Source organism: Typopeltis vanoorti, chromosome 25 (assembly GCF_054136105.1).
Source record: "Typopeltis vanoorti isolate ZY-2024b chromosome 25, IOZ_Tvanoo_1.0, whole genome shotgun sequence".
Classification (NCBI taxonomy): domain Eukaryota; kingdom Metazoa; phylum Arthropoda; class Arachnida; order Uropygi; family Thelyphonidae; genus Typopeltis; species Typopeltis vanoorti.
This window is the reverse complement of record NC_143573.1, coordinates 48845336-48868647: the sequence shown is the minus strand read 5'-3', so window position 1 is coordinate 48868647 and position 23312 is coordinate 48845336. Positions and strand designations below refer to the sequence as shown.

General features: G+C 35.2%; 1 protein-coding gene across 2 annotated transcripts in view; it reads left to right on the top strand.

Annotated features, from left to right (window-relative positions):
• Positions 1–23312, top strand: part of LOC150092728 (protein kinase C and casein kinase substrate in neurons protein 1-like) — a 214643-nt gene that overhangs the window by 178275 nt on the left and 13056 nt on the right. For both annotated transcript variants that reach the window (XM_090414551.1, XM_090414550.1), the window contains exon 8: positions 9823–9980. In XM_090414551.1, the coding sequence (XP_090270677.1) occupies positions 9823–9980 (158 nt within the window). The remainder of the gene's footprint in view (positions 1–9822; positions 9981–23312) is intronic.

Genomic DNA, 23312 nt, shown 5'->3' with positions numbered 1-23312 from the left:
TAAAGAAATACTAATTTGGTCAATTAATTAATGGCCTGACCTCTGGTGTGTGTGTGTGGGGGGGGGGGAACTGCAACATCAAAGCTTGAGTTCTGTTATCTGTTTGGATAGAGATTACTAACAGATAAATTAATGCAAAAGTTAAGCTAGGGTAATTATTTTGGTTTATATTAAATTGAAGTTATTACTTTAACAGTAATAACTTCAATAATTGCCTTTATAATTTATTATAATGAACATGAAATATGTTATTTACTGAAACCCAAAAATTAATGTTAAAAAATAACATTTTGTTTAATCAGTAAATATTTAGAGATATTTATATTCATTCCATATTGATAAACAGAAGCACTTGACTATAAGTGGGACTTATCTCTACTAGGTAGGTACAGATAAGTGTCCTAACCTTCATATCTGATTAAATACTATGAACATTCTAAAATATCAGCCTTTTTGGATACATAGTTAAGAAAAGTACAAATCAGTAATTCTCACACAGAAAAGCTAGCAAACTACACAGCTATAAGAAATCTTTATCAAGATGATTAATAAAATAACCAGCTATTCCTAAACAGCTAATTGCACCTTCATTTGGTCCTGCCAAATATACATCACAGTTATTGTCAGCCAAAAAAAGAAAGAAAAGAAAATAATCTTCACAGAATTTTTGTGATATGTTGTTTATTCTTTATTCTTGGAGAAATAAGATCAGTCATTTATACTGAAAGATACTTGGAAGTGTTCTATTTGACACTCAGCAGAAGAGAAATAGTAGCTATAACTGCCATCTACTTTTAGAATCCATAATCACACCTGGCTAAAGATAATATTGTTCAGTCAGTTTTGTTTGAGTGATATAGGAAGCAGTTTTGGGATCACTTTTTAACAGACCAGTTAGCAAAAGGAATGAAACATCTTTTAGTTTTCAAGAACACACACACACACCCTCTTACCAGGATTCATACCTCCTCCTTCCATCCTGATTATAAGATGGGGGATGGATGCATTTTTATTAGTGCGCAATAGCACACTAATTAAGCATTCCCAATTCATCAAGTTGCATGAGCAGTATACTAAAGAACGTATGTCCACAGTCAACACTAATCCCAAGATACAACCATGTAAGCTGGGGAAATACTGATTAATAAGAACTGACTTCTACTTACCTTCAGCCACCTGACTGGATTTCTTCTGCAGTATCTGAATAAGTAGATTCACTCATTTGAAGAAGTGAGCAAGATGAACTCTTAATGACAGAACCTTTAGAAAATCAGTGTTACAGAACTATACTAAAATATCAAGTTCCTTTTTCCTGAAGAAAAAAGCTCACTTAAAATACTTTATTTTTTTTAATGTTGGGTAGAAAATCACCTGATTAGTTTATTCTTTTTTGTTATTACTCATTTCTCACAAAACAAGAAAAGTGTTCTGTTACAGTAAAAGTAACAATTTATTTCTGTTCTTCTTCATGTAGCTTCTTCAGTGAGAGGGTGCAGCACCATGTCCTTCCAGTTCTGTCTGTTAGTGGCTTTCTTTTTGTTTCTGCATAGCTGATCCTGTCCATGATCTTATATCTTCAAGCCATGTCCTTCGTTGTTTGCCTCTTGATCCTTTTCCCATAATTTTTCCTTCTAAAACTGTTAGCGTCCTCTGTCCTGCTGAACCTCTCAGTACATGTCCTGCTAATCTCATCTTTCTCTGGATCATTTCCTGTAATAAAGATCTCTGTGTTCTCATTCTCTGTAGGACATCTGTGTTATCACATGTTCTGTCCATGAGATTTTCAGAGCTCTCCTATAGCACCACATTTCAAATGCCATTATCTGTTGCCTTACTCTCTTCTTGCATATCCAGGTCTCACTTCCATATGTGAAAATTGGCCACACTAATGTTCTTATCATTCTTTTCTTTGTCTCGATACTCACAGAACTTCTGAGCAGATCTTTATTTTTCCAGAATGCATCTTTAGCTATGGCTGTTCTTATTTTTATTTCTTTATCTTGCTTTCCATCTGCAGTAAAGTAGGTGCCTAAATATTTGTATTCTGTTGTATGTTCAATTTTCATATTGTTTATGAATATTTCTGGCTTGGATCTGTTTTCTTTTGAGATTTTCATAAATTTGGTCTTTTTTGCATTTATATCTAATCCAAATTCTTTACCTTCTTCAATTAGTAGCTGCAGTAATTTGATTAATTTGTTTCTGTTTTCTGCTATTAGAATGGTATCATCGGCATATCTAAGATTGTTGTATTTTATACCATTGATACTAATTCCTATTTTTTGTTTTTCAGTCTTTTTTATCACTGTCTCACTATAAATATTAAATAGATTTGGTGAAAGGATACAACCTTGTATAACTCCTCTTTTTATTTTCACTACAGAAGTCTCAGAGTTAAACAGCTGCATTTTCTGTTTGGTGTAAATCATTTTTATAATCTTAAGTACATGATCTTCTACATCTAAGTTATCTAATATATTGAACATTTTATTATGTTTTAACCAGTCCAAAGTCTTCTAAAAGTCTATTCAGCATATGTAAATGTTCCTATTTCTTTCGAGTAATCTTTCTATTAGTATTTTTAGTTCCAGGGTAGCATTAATGGTTCCTGTTCCACTTCTGAAGCCTTTCTGTTGTTCACTCAATTCACTGCTTAAGGCTCTTTCAATTTGTTTGCTAACAATGGTTAAAATAATTTTAGATGCATGGGATATTAGACTCACAGTTCTGTAATCCTTGCAATTTTGTGCATTATTTTTCTTTGGAATTGGTATGCAGATAGATGTTGTAAAAACTTCAAGTAATTCTATTGTTTTATAGATGTCTTGAATGGATTCCACTAAATAGTTGTTATTATTGCCAGTCAAAGCTTTCAGCAGCTCAGCCGGGATATTATCACACCCAGGGGATTTATTATTAGGAAGATTCTTAATTACGTGTGTAGAGTGGTACCTGTTGTTACGTTTAACTTAAGGTGTCATGAATCATCTAACATGTTACCATTATCATCATCATCATAAAGATCTGATAAGTACTCCACCCATTTTCCATTTATATTTTCCTTATTAATGATTATGTTTCCATCTTTGCCCTTGATGTTATTAGACTGTACGTTTTGCTTTTCCATTAAGTTCTTTCACTTTCAGGAATGCTACTCAGGTTTTGTTCCTATTTTGTAATTCTTCTATCTCAGTGCACTGCCTATTTATCCAGTTTTCTTTTGCATAACTTCTTCTGCATAACTGTTTGATTTTTTTATCCAAAGTTTTATATCTTAATCTTTCTTCTTCATTTGCTCCTCTTTTCCATGTTCTTCAATAAGGTTGGTTACTTCTTGTGTTATCCATGGTTTTTTCTTTCTTTCTTCTTGTTTTTCTTGTTTATTGCTGTGATTTTTAGCAGATGTTATGATAGCTGCTTGTAGTCTATTCCACTAAGAGGGTTCATTTTTGTTTTGCAACTGTCAAACAGTAGTTCTGAAACATTTTCATTAAATTTTGATTTTACTATTGGATTTTGTACCATTTGCAGATCTTATTTTAAGGGTTGGCTTCTTTTAATTTTTATTGTTTTCAGGCGATTATTCATCTTCATTAAGACCAGTCTATGATCAGATCCCCAGTCAGCACTTGGCATCACCTTTGAGTTGCCTATTCCATTGAAGTAACGTTTACTGACCACAATATAGTCTAATTGATTTTTGTATCTTCCATCCGGACTTTCCCATGTATCATGCTGTTGGTTTTTGCTCAAAATAAGTTAGTTATGATGAGTCTCATCATTACTAACTGTGCTTGTTACAGAAATCAATCAGCTTTTGTCCTTTCTCATTCCAAATCCAAATGGACCCACATGTGTAGATGTTCTCTCTGATCCAACTTTTGCGTTCCAGTCACCCATAGCACAAATAACTCGATCTTTCTTGCCTCCAACTTCCTTTATACACCATTCTATTTCATCATACATGTTATCTATTTCTGCTTCCTCATTCTGTTCTGTAGGAGCATATATTTGAATGATCAGCATATCTCTAGGTTTAGATTTCACTAGAATTGCCATTAATCTATCTGATTTTTTGATGACATGGATAATGTTTTTATTAGTTTTCTTCTCTACAATAAACGCTACACCACCTGGTGTATATATTTTGATATTTCACCCTGATTTATATATTTTATATATCTTACCATTTGGAGGTTTCGACTCAAAATCTGATGATCCTTTCTAAAAGGTTTCACTTATTCCTAGTATACAAATATTTAATTTCTCCATCTCTCTCATCACATTAGCCAATTTCCAATTTCATTTATTCAATCCTCTTACATTCCAAGTAGCAATATTCAAGCAATTTCTGCGTTGAGTTTCTTTATAGCAGTCACAGACTGACGATACCGCTGGGCCTGCTACATCACCATTCTGGGCATATTGAGACTACCCGGGCTTTATTTCTATTCTGTTTAGACATGATGCTTTACATAGCAGCATTTTTTATGGAATTAGCTGCCAGAACCATCAAACCCCCAATATGAATAGAGGACTGCAGCATTCATTGGTTAGTAGGTTCCATTTACCTAGCCGGGAGGCCTGCAAAGTAGTGCCACCAACCATCCCCCTCTCCCACCACCGAGGGGATGCAACGTGACAGCCCATTTATTTCTGTTAGCATTTTTAATTTGTTCATATATAGTAATACTTAAATGACTGAGAATAGTCTTCTGTTTAGGATATTCTAGTTAACAGCAATATACTAAGGATGTATTCACAGCTCTCAAAAATCAAAAACGGTTTAACTTTTTGTTCTTATAACAAATTTATTTATCTCTATGATATATAAAACTTTGTTTCCTTCCTTGAAACAAATCTCTTTGGGCTCTACCTATGCACAGCAGAGATCTAATCTCTTTTTTGTTGCACCCTTAGAAATAGTGCTTTTGAATATAGTGTTTTGATTTCGGTTGTTTCCAGCATCTCCATTGCCTTGTTCAGAGTGGCCAGCTGTGAAACAGCATCTCAACATAGAATAATTGCTAGCTTCCATTACAGTTCTGTGTTATGATAACAGTTTGGTATTTTCAGACAACTTTTGCCAAGGCAAATTATACCTGTCTAAATGCTTGACCAATTCACATTCTTTCTCTCAGTTATTAGAATAATTATTCTTTCATACAGAGATATACAGGGAAAGTCAGTTTTAGTTCATTTGCATTTTCATACAAAACGATTTTAACATATCATTATAATGGTATTAATAATTTCTCTACAACCTCTTATCAGGTCATTTTTCTAAATAACAGAGCATGATTTTATATATAAGAAATATGAAATTAATTGTTTTAAGAAATTCATAGAGAAATAAATAACATATGACATTAAATTTAAACACAAACTTAAGCATTGCAGTTTGCTATGAAAAGTAGGTGTGATTTGTCATATTGTAGATGGAAATGACATGGTTCGAGAATGGAACTAATGTCTTTATTTTTGTGGAGCATATCTGGATGGTCTTGGTGACTTGTCTTTTTTTTTTTTTTATAATAAAATCTTCTTTTCTTTGCCAGATTATTTTTTACTAGCTAATGTATATATATATATTACCATTAATTTTGTTTCATGTATTGCAGCTGTTCTGCAGAATGATCATTTTTAAAGCTGTATCCTCAAGAATAAGAAATGTTGAGTCTTCCATTGCATTCACTGTTACTCTGAAAACATCACTCATGTTGTATGCTTGAAAAAATGGCCAAAATTCAAGCCAAAACATGAATTTTAGCTACTTCAAGCTTCCATCCTTTTTTAAATAACAGGTGGTACTACACTGGGCAATGAAATTCATCTTTAAATAAGTGGTATCTGATACCACAGAGATTTGTCCTTCCCCTCTGGGACATGTTGACATCACATCTCTGCTTACAATCTATCTAGGCCTATCTCCTCCATTGGTTCACTATAGAGTTTACTAACTGGTCATTGAACATCAGATACATGGTGGCCTGACCATGAGTTCTATGAACATTCTAGACTCAAGATTTTGCCTTAGATGCTACAAATCATTCATTCATTCTACTTATGCTGTCTAAAGAGTAGAATATTTGCAGTCCTTTTTTTTTAGGCTTAAAGTATCTCAGAAATAATGAAATGCTAAGTGATCATTTTAAAATGTATGTTAATCAGAGTCATTTTCTGTTAAAAGTAATCTAAATACTCATTATTGCAGGATGCATATCAATATGTCAGATATCTGGGAACTTGAAAATTGCTACAAGTCAGACATCCATCCATTCAAATGACCCTGCTATGATAAATGCTCTTTATTTATTTACTTTTTTTTCTTCTTTCTTCCCTGCCATTCTTTCTTTCTTGCTCTTTTCTGGTTTCTCAGTTTTATGGAAATTTAAAATTTCCTAATTCTCACAGTTTGAGCAAACATTTCTGAGCTCGCTTAAAATAAGTTCACATAGCTTGCATCATATTGGTCACACTAAGAATTGACATTAGGAATGTTTTCAGTTGAGAGATTAATCGACACTCTTTCAGGTTTGTTTGAGTATTTATTCTGTTCCGTTTTCCTAGTGAACTCAAACCAATTAAGAATAGCTGCTGAAACATAGCCAAAATATTGTGGATTTTAATTTTTTTGATTGAAACATCCCCGATCCATTTTCTTGTAATTATTATCATATATTTGTAGAAGCTCAAAAAGTAGCCCTTGACATTTTTAGGACCTTTGACCAGCCTAATATAAATGCTTTCTTCACATACTACCACCACATTGTGGACTTTCTTTACCCTTTGTAGTACTTCTGTAGCACAGGTAGTAGGAAAGACCTGCAGTTGATTTCCATTGCAGAACAAAGATGAATAGATAGCAGAACTTTTCCTTCCAGACTCTTGAGTGTGAAAGATATCATACATAGATATCATACAATCTCACTTCATCTCCCTTTACCAGCTATAATCCCAGGTCCTTAAACATATGGGATTTCTCTCTTTGGAGTGACATTTACTTTCAGCCTTTTCTTGACATGGTTATATCACATCTGTAGTATTCTGGCCTTCATATACAGTTGCTCTCACTCTACCAACCTCATATTAATGGTTTGTTAAAATGAATAGTTTCCTATAGTGAATTTCTTTTAGCAGAAAAGCTTTAGTTAAGACTTTTAAGTTGTTGTAGTGAGTGTCAACTGTATCATTTTCTGATCCAAAAATTAGTTTTCCTTGTACATTTTTTTTTATGAATATGCTCCCATCTCCCACTGTTCTGACATTTTGGATGGCACACCAGTTGCCTCAAACTTAATTTGATATGCTGTCCAGAAACAGATAGTTCAGTTAACTGCTGACCTCTCCTTGCATGCATGCACACACACACACACACTTTCTCTTTCTTTCTTACCACATTTAATTTACTTTATTACACAGATGTCTGTTTCTGCTTTAATTGTTCTACTTTTCTGTTTGTGTTTTTCAATGGAGACTCTTTAACTAACCTGTCATCATGGAGGGTATATAAAGAGAAAGGTGATTAGCATGTCAAGGAAGGCAAAATCAGACTATGAGAAGAATTTAGCCAAGCAGGCCAAAGGAAATCCCAAAGAGTTCTTTCATTATGTGGTAAGTAACAGGAAGCATGACTATGGAAGATGATGAAAACCCTTAATGAGAGGGTTTTGTGAGAATGTGCAAGGGAATTAAAGAGCCTTTGACTAGGCTCTTAAATTTAAGTCTCAGCTCTGGTAGAGTTCCAAGGGAGTGGAAAGAGGGCAAAATAATTCCTTTGCATAAGGGAGGTTCTAAGACTGCAGTAGCAAATTATAGACCAATCGGTATCTCAGGCATGGTGGTAAAAGTATTAGAAAAATTGGTCAAAACAAGAATTCAAGATTGGGTAGATAAAAATATGATACTGCATGAAGGTCAACATGACTTTGTGAAGGGTCAGTCATGCCTTAATAATTTACTAACTTGTTATAATAGAGTAACTGCTAAGTTGGATAAAGGAAATGGTTACGTGATTTTGCAAAGGCATTTGACAGAATACCACATGGAACTCAGTTACCAAATTAGAACAGATGGGGATGGATATGGCACTAATTAAGTAGATAAGAGGGTGGCTGCTGGAAAGATATCAAAAAGTGGAATATGGAGGAGCAGAATCAAGGTGCAAACAGGTGAGGTGGTGTGCTGCAAGGTTCAGTGCTGGGACCATTGCTGTTTAATTTGTACATAAATGATATAGGAAATAACCTGGAAGGAAATCTTCAGTTGTTTGCTGGTGATGCGAAATTACATACAGTAATAGTTAATCAAGGCGATGTGAAGAGCTTGCAGGATGATTTAAATAGGCAGTCAGTATGGGCAAAAGTTAATGGTTGTCATCAGTTTAATGTCAAGAAATGTAGTTATGCATTTTGAGATATATAGATTACAAGCCATGTATCACATTGATGGCACTGCACTCCAGGAAATAAATGAAGCTAGAGATTTAGGGGGGGGGGGGGCAGGGTAGACAGAGAGTTAAAGTTTAGAGGACATATTGCTAAGATAGCCCATAAGATTACTTGGCTCTTGAAGAACATATTAACAAGTAGAAATAAGAAAGTTGTTATTCCTCTTTATAAAGCCTTGATACACCCACATCTGAATTACTGTGCTCAAGGCTGGTCCTCTGGGTTTCTTGTGAATGAGGAAGTGGTGGAGAGAATTCAGAGGCAAGTGACCAAGATGGTTACTGGCTGTGGAATGCTTCGTATGAGGACAGATTGAAGATGTGTGGATTGCTGAAGTTGGTTGATAGGAGAAAAAGAGGAAATATGATAGAAACATTTAAGTTGATTAAAGGGTGTATAGAATAGATGCAGGAGAAATGTTTCAGCACTTGGCTAGAGAGACCATAACAAGAGGAAGTTGAATAAAGGTGTGGTTAGTAGGGATGTGAGGACTAGATTTTTTGCTTGGAGAGTTGTGGATGAGTGGAATGGGTTTGCCAGAGTGAGTGCTTTGTCTATTAATAGGTTCAAGAAGAGGTATGATAGATTGTGTGGATAGATTGGGTCTCTCTCGATGAGTCTTTGGACTCCATGGAAGTGCCCTTATAATAATAATAATCTATATTCTTTGCTTCCTTTAAACCAATAAAAATGGTTGAGCACAGTTTTTATCCACTCTGCTGAAACACTATTCATTCTCTTGTGCTCCCCAAGGATTACAACCTGCAGCTGTTCAAGAAGAATATTATAAATTCTTTATTATTATTAAAAGAATTTGCTTCCATCCTATAACTAATACATGACATTATGTATGTCATGTATTATGTCATGTCACACATGTAGCTATCTTTAAAATCAAAAGTATATTTCCTTTATTTAACTACTATGATGCCTTGAACCCCTTAATGCACCGATTAAAAATCAGAACGCGGTCGTTTTTCCGCCAATTTTTTGGGCGAGGGTGATTTGCTGGTGTATATAATAATGGATTTTTTGACCAATAATGACGGTATTCTGGTTTTCAGCAGACAATAGTGGACAAAAAATACGCAAATGAAATAGCCGATATACGCCGTTGGCAACTTTTCTCGGCTTAAAGGAAACAGGCACAAAATTGTCTAGCGTGTATATTCAGTTGTATTTATATGTGAAACCAAAATTCACGGTCACACGTGTTAACTCAGGTATGCGGAAAAAATTCAGTTTCTCAGACCCGAGTTAAGTCGGTCGAATGCGTTAAGGGGTTAAATGGACTTTTTGCATATTTATAACTTATGACTTTCCTTTGTAATATGGCCATAATGCTATTTTTTTCTAATTTACTCCTATTCAGTAATGGAAAACAAGATACAAACCCTTTTGATGAAGAACATGAGGATTGGGATGAATATATTAATGAAGCTCTAGTAGACACAGGAGAACCAGGAGTTCCAGTTAGAGCCCTGTATGATTATGTAGGAATAGAAGCAGATGAGCTTTCCTTTAAACAAGGTAAATATTATAAATGTATGTTCTTTTTCAACAGAAAATAATGAGTTACACATTTGTCATAAATGACTAAGCAAGTAAAATGAATTATATGATTGTAATATATATGGAGATTTTGTGTAAATTTATTTTTAGATGAAATTGTTTGGAAATTAAAAGATTATAATAATAATAAAAATTTGAGAAGTGTATGAATTCCATGAAAAGAAAATTAATTTAAAAAAAAATCATCTTTGTTTTCTTTTAATAATTGTTTATAATTGATAAATATATTCTTTGACATTTTTTGCTTCATTTTTGCAATATCATTATGCTAAACTTAATATTTAACTTGGCTCCAAGCAGTCCAGAGCACTTGCTTTAGTTACCATAGAAAAGTTACCTAATGTGCATCCTAAAGATGATTTCAGGAATGCAAGATTCCTGAAGAAGGAATATATAAAATACTCAAAACAAACATGGAATAAATTAGATATTTTGAGTCTATGAAGGTTGTACTCTATAGGTGTTGTTGGGTGGGGGACCTCAGAATTACAGTTTCCCAAATCAAAGTTTCTACCATATTTATTTACGATGATGGTCTGAAAAGTTCTCGGCCTCGTTCACATCCATGTTATCATTCACAGTCAAAGTTATCGTGGATTTGCATCCATGATAACTTGTACATCGTCTTGGCCGGTACGTGGTTAACAGATGCAATAAAAAGAAATACTTAACACTATTTTATATAAAAATGACTGTTAGCAAACATCCAAATTTATTTATTAAGCAACATCATAGTTAATATCTTTAACTATCCACCAACTGTTTCCGTGTTTAAATGTTTTTCATAACATGTTGGAGGCTTAATGGATTTTTTACAACACTCAAAAAGAATTAAAATAGAATTTAATACTTCCTATATTTCGTCCTAGTCACTAGGACATCTACGGGGATTACAAAAACAATTAATGTAACACATACACAAATAACAAACAATACTAAGCCCAACCACGTGGGTGACACTAAAGTCCTATCTAGGTAGAGCGCCCTCTAAGGGCAGTAGTAGGTGGCCTGGAATGTAAGGTGGGAACTCTGGTAATGAGTGTTTCCCAAATCTTCGGAAGCTTAATGCAACCGTATTTATTGAGATTTGGTTGGTTTTTGAGAGCTGCTGCTGCTTCTAAGAAAAGTCTCTCTTTCTTGAATTTGCTGTGGTGGAGCATGGTGGTTTTCTTCCATGATACCCTGTGGGTGGTGTCCAAAACATGGTCAGCCAAGCCTGAATTGGCCATAGTTGTGTTTGAAGATGTAAGACTTGTGTTCCTCTAGACAGATGGATGCTGATCTGCCTGTCTGTCCAAAGTACGCCAGCTTACAGGAACAGGGTACTTTGTAAACTCCAGGCAGAGAGAGAGGAGGGAGCAGATCTTTCGTAGAACGGATAAGGGTAGCAAGTTTGCGGTGGGGCTTATATGCTGTGTGTAGGTTGTACTGTTTTAGTATCTTGGCTATTTTTTCGGATGTGCCACGGATGTAGGGTATGGTGATGGCATTTTTAAAATCTTGTTGACAAGAAGGACAGGGAATGGGGGAGGAGTTGATTATTTTTTTGATACTGTGATCGCTGTAGCCTCCTCTCTCTCTGCCTGGAGTTTACAAAGTACCCTGTTCCTGTAAGCTGGCGTACTTTGGACAGACAGGCAGATCAGCATCCATCTGTCTAGAGGAACACAAGTCTTACATCTTCAAACACAACTATGGCCAATTCAGGCTTGGCTGACCATGTTTTGGACACCACCCACAGGGTATCATGGAAGAAAACCACCATGCTCCACCACAGCAAATTCAAGAAAGAGAGACTTTTCTTAGAAGCAGCAGCAGCTCTCAAAAACCAACCAAATCTCAATAAATACGGTTGCATTAAGCTTCCGAAGATTTGGGAAACACTCATCACCAGAGTTCCCACCTTACATTCCAGGCCACCTACTACTGCCCTTAGAGGGCGCTCTACCTAGATAGGACTTTAGTGTCACCCACGTGGTTGGGCTTAGTATTGTTTGTTATTTGTGTATGTGTTACATTAATTGTTTTTGTAATCCCCGTAGATGTCCTAGTGACTAGGACGAAATATAGGAAGTATTAAATTCTATTTTAATCCTTTTTTGAGTGTTGTAAAAAATCCATTAAGCCTCCAATATGATGTCCTCACAGCACTTGAGCCTCTACACATGTGTTTTTCATAACATTCAATACAAAGCATAAGATGGTTTATATATTTCGTCCATCAGGACCTGTTGGGTTGTGTGGTGGTTAAAAATTTGATTTAAACAATCCATAAATTTAACTTTTGTTTCTAGAACTTGCTATATGAAATATTTATTATATTCACTAGCTTCACTGACTATACACCGATAAATATCTTGACTTCAGATGTTTATTGGTGTATAGTTGGTGCTAAAATAAATATAAATGTTGCTCTTGTAATGTAATGGGAATTGAATCCAGGCCATAGCACAGCCAGTTGTAACCCATCATCAGTGCTTTGTGTGTGTGTAGTATAAGTAGGGTCACTGCCTTTCTTAGAATTCCAGGATTCTCACAGAATTAAGTATTTTAGGTCTCTGTCTAATTGTCTCAGTACCAGTGTTGGTCTAGGACAGGGGTGTTCAACCCGTCGATCCCAGAGCGATTTTTGGTCGATCTCTTGTGTATTCCTCCTTACTTACAAATTTAATTAAAACTGAAAACATAATATTTTATTTATCATTACTTTTAATTCGCTTTAAGTGTATTGCTATTGTTTATTTATTTTTTGTTAAAATTGTCAAATCAGTAATTTTCTTTATAAGTCCGGGTAAATGATGAATTAATTTGGATCAGTGGAAGTCAAACAGCGAGCTGAGTTAATACGATTATAAGCAGAGTGTAAAAACTCAATTGTAGCTTAAATATTAAATATTCCAAAGCACATTACATCGAATTTTTACTTAGGTTAGGTCCCATGTGAATATTGTAAAAAAATAAACTTTGTTTGTTTCGGTATAGTTTGTATTAGATGTTTTTGTAAATAACTTTTTTGAAGCTAACTGTATATATACTGCTTTAATAAGAATATGTTAGAGTGTTAAAAACAAAGGCAATGTTTTTGTCGCCGAAGCTGTAATGGCAGCATTAGAAAGATTGTTATTGAAACTTGTATGTATGAGAAAGGCTTGCAGGCTTTAAGTGTAAACATCTCCAAAGTCAGTCAGAAAGAGTTCAAACAACTTTCCGATGGCCGGCAACTTACAATCAAAAGAAAGCGGAGAACCAAAGGCATGCCGAACTTGAAACTTAAGATGAAAGACTCATAGAGGTCTCAGGGGAGGCCTAATAAAAAGGGACTGAAACAAGTAGAAGGGGTCCTTGTTCCAGAATTGCTGTCAGAGAGGAGGCTTCCCAGATCCACGTTGCTTGAGAGAGGAGTTTCCCGCTTCCAGAAAGGAGCTTCTCAGTTCGAGATGTCGCTAGAGAGAGAGACTACTTCTAGGCCGCAGACAAAGTTTCAAATTGCCGAAAGGAAGAGTTCCAATTGCTGGAGAAAAGTTTCCAGGCCAGAGAGGGATCCAGTTAACAGTTAGCGGCAGTTCTAGCTGTTGAAACGGCAGAAAAAGAAGGCAGTCATCCAGGCATTTTTGGAAAGCCCAAGCAGAGGAGAAAAGGCAAGGCAAATTTTCCGAAGCACCTTCGCACGTAAGTATTTCTTTTTGCCGAGGGAGAGTAACCTATTGCCAGAGCTGAATGAGCCCACAGCCCGCTATGTTCCCGATGAGATGCAGCCGAGCCAAAATTTCCTGAAGAAGATCTGAGACTAAAGAATTGCCATAGAACTTTTAGTGAAAGACTTTTGACTGAATGTGAGGTACAGAGCCTTCGTAAGTTCAAAACTTTTATATAATTCCTGTTATAGTTAATAAAAGAAAGACTTTTAAGATATATGTTTAATAGTGTTAAGAAATGTCTATAAGACGATCAATTGGCATGTTAGAGGTTGATATCAAATGTGTAAAGATAACGTAACACAGATTTAGGTAACCTCTTTACAAGTAAGTTTAGAGATTAATAAGTAAAAATTTGTAAACTGAGAGTAGGTAACCTTATGTGTTGAAGAAGGAAGGTTCTAATTTTTGCTTAAGAGTTTTTATAGATGGATAGAGAAAGCAATCTCCCTAACGTTAAAATTGTGTATATTTAGTAATGTAAATAATTTAATTATCATTTGACTTTCTTGTTAAAAACGTGCTGCCTGTTTGTTTATTTATGACTATACTGTTTCTAAAATAAATCGGACTTGTTGAGCGAGAATCTAAGTGAGTTGGCCAAAGCGTGAAATTAAGAAAAATAATAGACCACGACTGTTTGTGAAAGTTTTAATGTAGGAATTTGTGTTAGAGAAAGAGAGAGAGAGAAATCTACCAGCCGTATGTTTGAGTTCTTTTTGCTAATCAAAGATATTAGTGGCGCAGTCTCATTTTAAATAAATTTTCTAAAATCTTAGGCATAAGACTTGTAATGCGAAAGGTAGATTAACATAGCATGTAATAAGATAAACAAGAGAGAGATTCTGAGAGAGAGAAAGCTCGCACAGCAAATTAGAATAATGGAGAATAAAGTATAGAGTAAAAGACATCACAAGTAATTAATAGAAATTACAAGCATACAAAGTTAAATAATAATAAAAGTTTACAATGTTGCAGTAAACGACTGGATGGCAAAAGTAGACATATAACAAAAGCACATCATATGCATTTTGTTTAATTTGAGGATAATCATGAGTGTATCAAAGAAATTGAAGACGTATCATTTTCACAAGGCATGGGAAACGGATTTTTTCTTTACAATTGTAAATGGAAAGTGTTGTTTGATTTCTAATTCATCTATAGCAATTCCAAAAAAAGGTAATATTGAGAGACATTTTCGATCGCTACGTGCAAAATATGATTAAGATTTTCCCAAAAATTCCGAAATACGTAAATCAAAAATTATAAATTTAAAGGCAGGACTTTCTGGAGAACAAAATATGATTTCGAAAGTAATAAATAAACCAATATCAGTCACTATTGCATCTTTGAAAGTGTGTCATTTATTAGCAAAAGCGAAAAAAACTTTTATTGATGGAGAGTTAATAAAAGAATCGTTTCTTGCAGCAGCAGAATCTTTATTTTCTGATTTTAAAAATAAAAATGAAATCATTTCAAATATTAAAGATTTACAACTTTCCAGAACAACAGTTATGAGAAGAGTTGAAATTTTAAGTGCCGATCTGAATACTCAGTTAATGTCAGACATTCACTAGTGTTGTGTTTTCATTACAATTTGATGAATCAAACGACTTCACTGATATTGCTCAGTTAATAGTATTTATTTGCATGATATTTCAAGATTATTCAAGTAAAGAAGAACTTTTGAAAATTATACCATTATTGGGAAGGACTAGGGAGAAGACATTTTTTTTCGGCATTTGATAAATTTGTGAAACGATGCAAACTTCTGCTTTTTAAACTTGTGTCTATTACTACTGATGGTGCTCCTGCAATGATAGGTAATAAATCTTCATTTCATTATATAAAAACAATGACAAATATCCAGATTTTTTAATGTACGACTGTATTACACCAACAAGTACTGTGTAGTAAAAGATTAAACACAAAAGATGTTTTGGATATTACATTTAAAATTGTAAATTCTGTTCGAGGAAAAGCCCTGCGACAGCAGTTATTTAAATTACAGGCAGATATGATAGGGAACTTCTGTTGTACAATAATGTTCGCTGGCTCAGCAGAAGTCAATTTTTAGAAAGATTTCTTGTATTAATTAACGATATAAAAATTTTCTTGATGAAAAAGGAGATATTTATCCACAATTGAGTGATAAAAGATGGTTGTTACACTTATCATTTTTAGTAGATTTCTGTACGAAATTAAGCAATTTAAATTTAGAGTTACAAGGTAGAGATAAAAATTTAATTGGCATGTTAAGTTCAATAAAAACTTTCCAACAATACTTACTTTTATTAAAGAAAAATATAAATGACCTTAAATTTAGACCTCTTCCAAATTTATTAAAATTTTTTGAACAAAATCAAGAAATGCTTCGCTATGATTTAAAAGAATTTATTCGTGAAATAGAATTAGTCGAGGAAGAAATAAATTCAAGATTTAAAGATTTTAATAAAACTGAAATGATTGTATCTTTTATCAATAATCCATTTCAAGAAAACTTGAACATCACAGAAATTTCAAATGAAATTAGTGAGCTGGTTGATATAAACCAAGCTGAAGTAGAACTTGAGATAATAAACATTCAGAATAGTTTACATTTAAAATCAATAAACAATGAAGTCATTTGGAAGTATGCACATGAAAAATTCCCAATATTAACTGATATTGCGTGAAAAATTCTGTCGTGTTTCGGATCGACATACTTGTCAGAATCTGCTTTTTCAAATATGAACGTCACAAAAAATCAATTAAGAAACCAAATTACAAATGATCATTTCGATGATTGTCTGCGATTGGCCACTTCTTCATATCAACTTGACTATGAAAATATTGCGAGGTCCAAACATTGCCAAATTTCACATTAAGTTTTTTTGTTTTTTTTTAATCAACCAGCATTTCCTGTAACTTGTGAGTTTGTAATCAATCTGTTGTTTTTTCTAACTTTGGTTTTCCAAAAATTGAAAAGAATAACATGTAACAAAGTTTTAAAGCGAATAAAAGTTGAGCAGCTCTCAGATGTGAACTATAGAACTAAAATACACAAAGATTATTGAAGAAAAAATGAAAGAGCTTGAGAACAGGAATCAAACCTTGGAGATTCAGTGGCAAATTCTGAAGAAAACATTGATTGATTCTGCCAGAGAGGCATGTGGTGAGGTTGTCTGCAAGGATAGAAAAATCAGAACTCCCTGGTGGACACAGGAAGTTAAAGAGGCAGTGAAGGAAAAGAAGAAAGCATATCAAAAGTTCCTGTCAAATAAGTCAGCTTCTGCTCTTAGAGAATACAGAGACAAATGCAAGAATGCTAAACACTGTGTAAAACTAGCTAAACAAAAGTCATGGGAGGACTTTGGCAAGAATATAGAAAATAAATATCAAGAAGGTGGGAAAATATTCTGGAGGGTGTTGAAGAAGCATAGGAATGGAGAAAAGAGTGCTGTAAAAGGAGTTAGAGATGATAAAGGTGACATGAAAATGGGAGAAAAAGATATCCTTGAAGTATGGAGTAATTACTTTGAAAAACTTATAAATGAAACAAGCAGTGATGACAGCACAGTGATAAAAAACACTGACCAGGCATGCAGTCAGGAATACATATCTATACTTGAAGTAGAAAAAAGCCATCAAAGGCTTGAAATGTGGAAAGGCAGCAGGAGTAGATGGTATTCGACCAGAAATGCTGAAGTATGGTGGTATAAGAGTCTTATGGTGGCTGCACTTCATAGTTCAGAAAGCCTGGACAGAGGGACGAATTCCCGATGATTGGAGAAGAGCTCTCATAGTACCCATATATAAAAAGGGAAATAAAACTGAATGTGAGAATAACAGAGGTATTTCCCTACTGAGTGTTCCTGGTAAGATATATGCAAGTATACTTGAGAAACGGTTGAGAAGAATTGTGGAAGAAAAGCTTGGTGAAGAACAAGCTGGATTCAGGCCAAATAGAGGCTGTCAGGATCAGATCTTCACTTTACGACAAATAGTCGAGAAAGCATGGGAATAATACAGAGATCTGTATTTAAGTTTTGTCGATTTGGAAAAGCATATGACAAGGTGCCAAGAGAGAAGCTATTCAATACACTACAGTTATATGGTGTCAATGGGGCATTATATCAAGCAATAATTAGTCTTTATTTGAGTTGTAAGTCAGCAGTTAGAATTGAAGGAAGTACAGGAAGATGGTTTAATGTTAAATCTGGTGTGAGAACAAGGATGTACATTTTCCCTTCTGTTATTCATTATCTATATGGATCACATTATGAAGGAAAGTGGTATTAAACCTGATATCAAAATTGGAGATGTTAATCTCAGCTCTTTGCTTTATGCAGATGATGTTATACTTCTAAATAAATCCGCTGCAAGTCTGCAAGATTCTCTGACTAAATTGAATAGCTGTTGTAATAGATATGATATGAAGGTCAGCAAAAAAAAGACGACGACAATGAAAATAGGCAGAATCATTGAAAATGTCAACTGCGTTGTGAATGGAGAACCTGTGGAACAAGTAAAACATTTCAGCTACTTAGGCATGATTTTTACAGATGATGGTAAATTAAATATAGAAATAGACAACAGAATCAGCAAAGCTGGTATGGTGGGAAATCAATTGAATAAATTCATATGGAATAAGAGAGAAATTAGTCGGAACACTAAATTAGCTGTATATATACAAGACACTGTTCAAACCAGTTTTAACTTATAGATCTGAGAGCTGGGTCAGAAGTAAAACACTTGACCAAAGACTAGAGACCGCAGATATGAGAGTCCTGAGAAAGATTATAGGTGTGAACAGATGGCATCGATAGCAATATCATATTAAAAACGAGGATATTAGTAAAGAACTTGACATTGTCAGCATCCAGGAATGCGTTAGCAGAGCTAATCTCAGGTAGTATGGTCACTTAAACAGAATGGGCAAAGAAAGATTAGCAAAACAAGTGTTCTCTGCCAGGGTGGCAGCAAAACGACCCAGAGGAAGACCAAGATATAGGTGGATTGATACGGTACAAAGTGCCTTAGACGATAGAAATATAAGGTCTGATAATGTTGGAGTCTTGACAAGTAACAGTCTGATTTGGAGGAAAATTGTAGATAGGAAGTTAGTAATGATGTAATTTTTTTCATGTAGTACTATCATATCCTGCACACCTCTTGAGGGTACATGGCAGGAATTTGATGATGATGGTGGTTTTCCAAAATAGAGAAATAAATATTTTATTCAAATATATATATATATATTTTTTTTTTTGTTGTATTAAAATAATTAAAAGTGATAAATAAATTTTTAAAAGTTTATTTTTCACTTGGTTTGACTGTAATAAATTTAGTTTAATCCTTTATTTTGTTTGCTCACACTTGGATAAAGGATTAAACTAAATTTATTATAGTCTAACCAAGCGAAAAATAAACTATCAACATCTTTCTCTAAATCCAGAGTAATTTAATAAAAAGGTGGCACAGCTTTTGGCAACTCCTATGGGTAAAGATGACCTCGCTAATATTTCTGCCTGGTATCTCCACTTCTTGGCCTGGCTCCCACTGAAGCGACCTTAATAAAGGTCGAAACTAGTCTGGGTAGTGGCCCTTCCCTTAATGCATAACATTATAGATATCCGCAAGGAGATGTGTTTTGCATTATGGGAGATACTGAGGTATGAGTGATGTTAGCTTGATCCACCTTTGCTAGGAGTTGCCTGTTGTTGTACTACCTTACCCCAGTCCTGAAGATATTTTCAGGCGCAAACTTCGTTTGCTCACACTTGGATAAAGGATTAAACTAAATTTATTATAAATTTTTAAATACACAAATAAAGTTTTTAGTTGTTTATTTGTGCGTAGTCAGATATCAGGTTGGGGGAATATGATCTATATAAGAGAGTAGATCACCGAATAACTTTTTATAGAAAAGTAGCTCGCGTAGTGAAACAGGTTGAACACCACTGGTCTAGGAGAATGAAATTTCTTGAGATTTTGTAATAGATACATTTATTATTAATAGTTTTAAACCTAATAAGGTGCATAAGAGGAGAACTTCACACAACTTTGTAAGGAATGTGGAAATCCACCACAGTGCTTTTGATCTGATATTCATTCTTTACTTTCTTGTAGTTCACTCTTTGTAGGCAGCTACCTGGATACTGAATGAATGAGGAATGGATTTGAGTTTATCTAAGTAGTGTATTCTGTATTGGTTTAAACCAAAAGACATTGAATACAAGAAGAAGAAATGTCATACCAACTGGGGCATCGTCCAATTAAACAAAGCCCCATCATTTTTGTCAATTGAACCAGAACAACCTGTGAAAAGTTCAGCCCTTGGAACAAACTCCAATTTGTTCCTGTAGCTAATGTTATATTGAATAATTGGTGTTAATGGAACAAAGAACACAAAAACTAGAGATTCTGCTAAATAACAGCCAAAGTAAGTTATATCCAGGCAGTAATGATAATGGGAAAGAAAGGAATAGTTATAGTATTCAATACAAAACCGTTACATCAATGCTGACTAGTAAATCTTTGTTGTTGAGTGTGGTGTTTTTGATTTTGTTTATAAAGTGTGCATTTATGTAGGGGGAATGACCCCCCCCTTACACAAATTTGCAATGAATGCTGATCACTGCGTAACCCTAAAAGAAATAATTTATTGTTGTAGATTGATGATCCAGCAGGTTCCTTTAAGCTAAGCTATTCAAAATAACTTACATTTGCGAAAATTATTATTATTAATTTATTTTATTTTAATTTTTGTGTAACTGAAGTATACACAGATGCTTTATTTATGTCATTTTTTTTTTCATTTTTTTATGTTGAGCCCGTACACGAGAAGTTGGTAGATCAACCTATAGTACATTAATACTGTGTATGGGTTGGGAAAGAAGGTACTTGTTCACATTGAATTTGAATAACTGTATATTGTATTCCTTAGGGAACACATCAAGGGGAAGACTGTTCCATAGTATAGCAGTTGCAGGAATGGAGGAAAAGAAACTTGTTCTGTGGGTTTCAAGATGAACTGTGTAGGGATGTTGAGCAGCAGTTGCACATGCTCCAACGAGTTTAGTACTAAGTGGGGAAATTATTGATGCTATTTCGGATGAACATTTTCCATGGAAATATTTGTAGAAAACACATAGTGCAGAGACCGAGATGGTTATTAATAAGTCTGATTGCTCTCCTCTGTATTGAGTCGAGCATTTTGAGGGAGCTTTTGGGCCCCCCCCACCCCATGTGTGGGAGCAGTATTCGATGGTTGGCCGGATTTGTGATTTGTATAAGGTTAACAGCCGTTCGGGGATGTAGTAACGTCTTGAGTGAAAGAGAAATCCTAGATTTTAGAAACTGAGGATGCAATGGTTGTTATGTGTTTATGCCAGGAGAGGCTTGATGCCATGGTAATTCCAAGAAGAAAAATCTCAGATTGTCTGGAAATTTGGATGTTGTGAAAAATAATAATGGGAAAAAATGGTTTTTTTTTAATGAGAAATGAGACAGTACTGGGTTTTATTTGCATTGAAATTGACTAGGTTATCTGAACTCCATTGGAGGATGGCTTGGAGGTCTGAATTGAGGGCAATGGTGGTTGCTGTTCTGTAGTTTGAGGTGAGTTGTGTGGAGTATGGTTTATCAAAAGAAATGGAGAAGTACAATGTGCTGTCATCTGCAAAACTGTGTATTGGGTTGGAGGTAAGCTGAAGTAGGTCATTGATATATATGGTAGAAAGAGGGTTGGTGAGAGGACAGAACCTTGAGGAACTCCGGCATTAGTTGAATGGTGAGAGGCTAAGGAGCCATCTACCACCACACATAGTGTGTGTGTCCAGACAGAAAGCTGGCATTTCAACTACAGAGGTCTTGAGATAAACCAAATGATTTGTGCCAGACCCGGTCAAACACCTTGGAGATATCAAGTCCAACTGCTTAAGATTCGCCAAACTTCTCCATGGCATTTGTCCAGTATAGATTCCGTCGATTCAGCATCGATGGAATCTATACTGGCGGTTGTTTATTAGATGGGTAGCTTCAAGATAGTGGAGTAGTTGGGAATTGATGATTTTTTCCATTACTTGGTAATGGAAATGGAGGTGAGTGAGATGGGGTGGTAGTAGGATGGCAGTGACTTGTCGCCCTTCTTGGGAATGGGTTGAATATAGGCCAATTTCTAGGCTGTGGGATAGATATCAGTGGAGTAACACAGTGTATATATATATAAGTGACATAGGACACTAGACAATTCTGGTGCACAAACCTTCAGGACAATTGGAGGAATGCCATCAGGGCCAGGAGACTTTTTTGTGTCTAATTTGGACAGTATTTTACTGATCTCTTTCTGGCAAAAGGATATAGTGGGCATTATATGTTGGGCATCTGGAATGGTTGAGGGACATTTGCCATTGTCAATTATGCATGCAATGGAGCCATTTGGGTATGATAGAGGTGGGAATAGTGTTGGGCAGAAGTTACAACCGATTGCTTTGGCAAGGGACCAAAAGGCTCAGCTGCCATTTGGACAGGCTGCTAATTTCCTGCTTTTTGCTCTTTCAAACTCTGTTTTGGAAGCACTGATTGTTTTTGCATTTATTTCGGGCTTGGGTATAAGCTCTAAAGGAGGATGGGGTTCTTGATTTGAGCCGGTAATTGTATGTTTGGTTTTTCATTTGTACAGCCTTGGCACATCTTTTGGAAAACCAGGGTTTAGTTAGGGAACAGCAGGTTAGAGACTGTGGGGAATGTATGATTCCATGCCAGTGCGGATTACTTTGGTTATGAATTCGGTGCATGTGTTTGGGGAAGGTCGGAAGCAATAGTTTAACCATGGGAATGAGGCATAGAAGTTGCAGAGCTTGTCCCACTTGGCACTGTTATAATGTTAAACTACTCTTGTATGGGAATATCTCTGTAAGCATTGTTGCATGGAGGAGGAGGTTAGCACTAGGTTGTGGTCAGAATTGTCTATCGGACTCTCTACATTTACTGTGTGTTTGGAAGAGTCATTGGTTAGGAAGAGGTCTAGGGTATTTGGAGAGTGGTTTGGATTATCGGGTATTCTGGTTGGCATCTGAACTAGTTGTGTAAGGTCATTAGTGATGGCAAATGTTTCAGCATCTCTGCCCTCAAGATCTATACAGCTGGAGGAGGAAAGCCAGTTGGTTTTGTGGACATCAAAATCTCCTAGGAGAATGATTTTGCTGTTGGGAAAGTGGGACTGGAGAAAGTCAATTTTTAGTGAGAGGAAATTGAAGAGCCCAGTGGTTGGTTGCATTAGGGGAGTGATAGAGACAGCATATGAATTTGAAGTTGGGTAGGGATATTTTCATCCAAAGAAGGTCACAAGTTGAGCGATTCTAGGTTGGGTGCTCTCTGGCAAGGTATGTCGGAGCGGATGTATGCACAGACCATCACCCTTTGGTTGAAAGGAGTTAGAGTGTGTAGTTTGGAAGGTTGAGGTGAATAGTACTGGAGGGAGGTGAGATTTGAGTTTCTGCCAGAAAGTGTAGGTGGGGTTTGGTGGTCTGCAGGTGGTAGTGGACTATTAAGGTTGGAGTTTAAGCCACTGATGTTGGTGAAGTGGATTTATAGGGTTTTGTGAGTCATA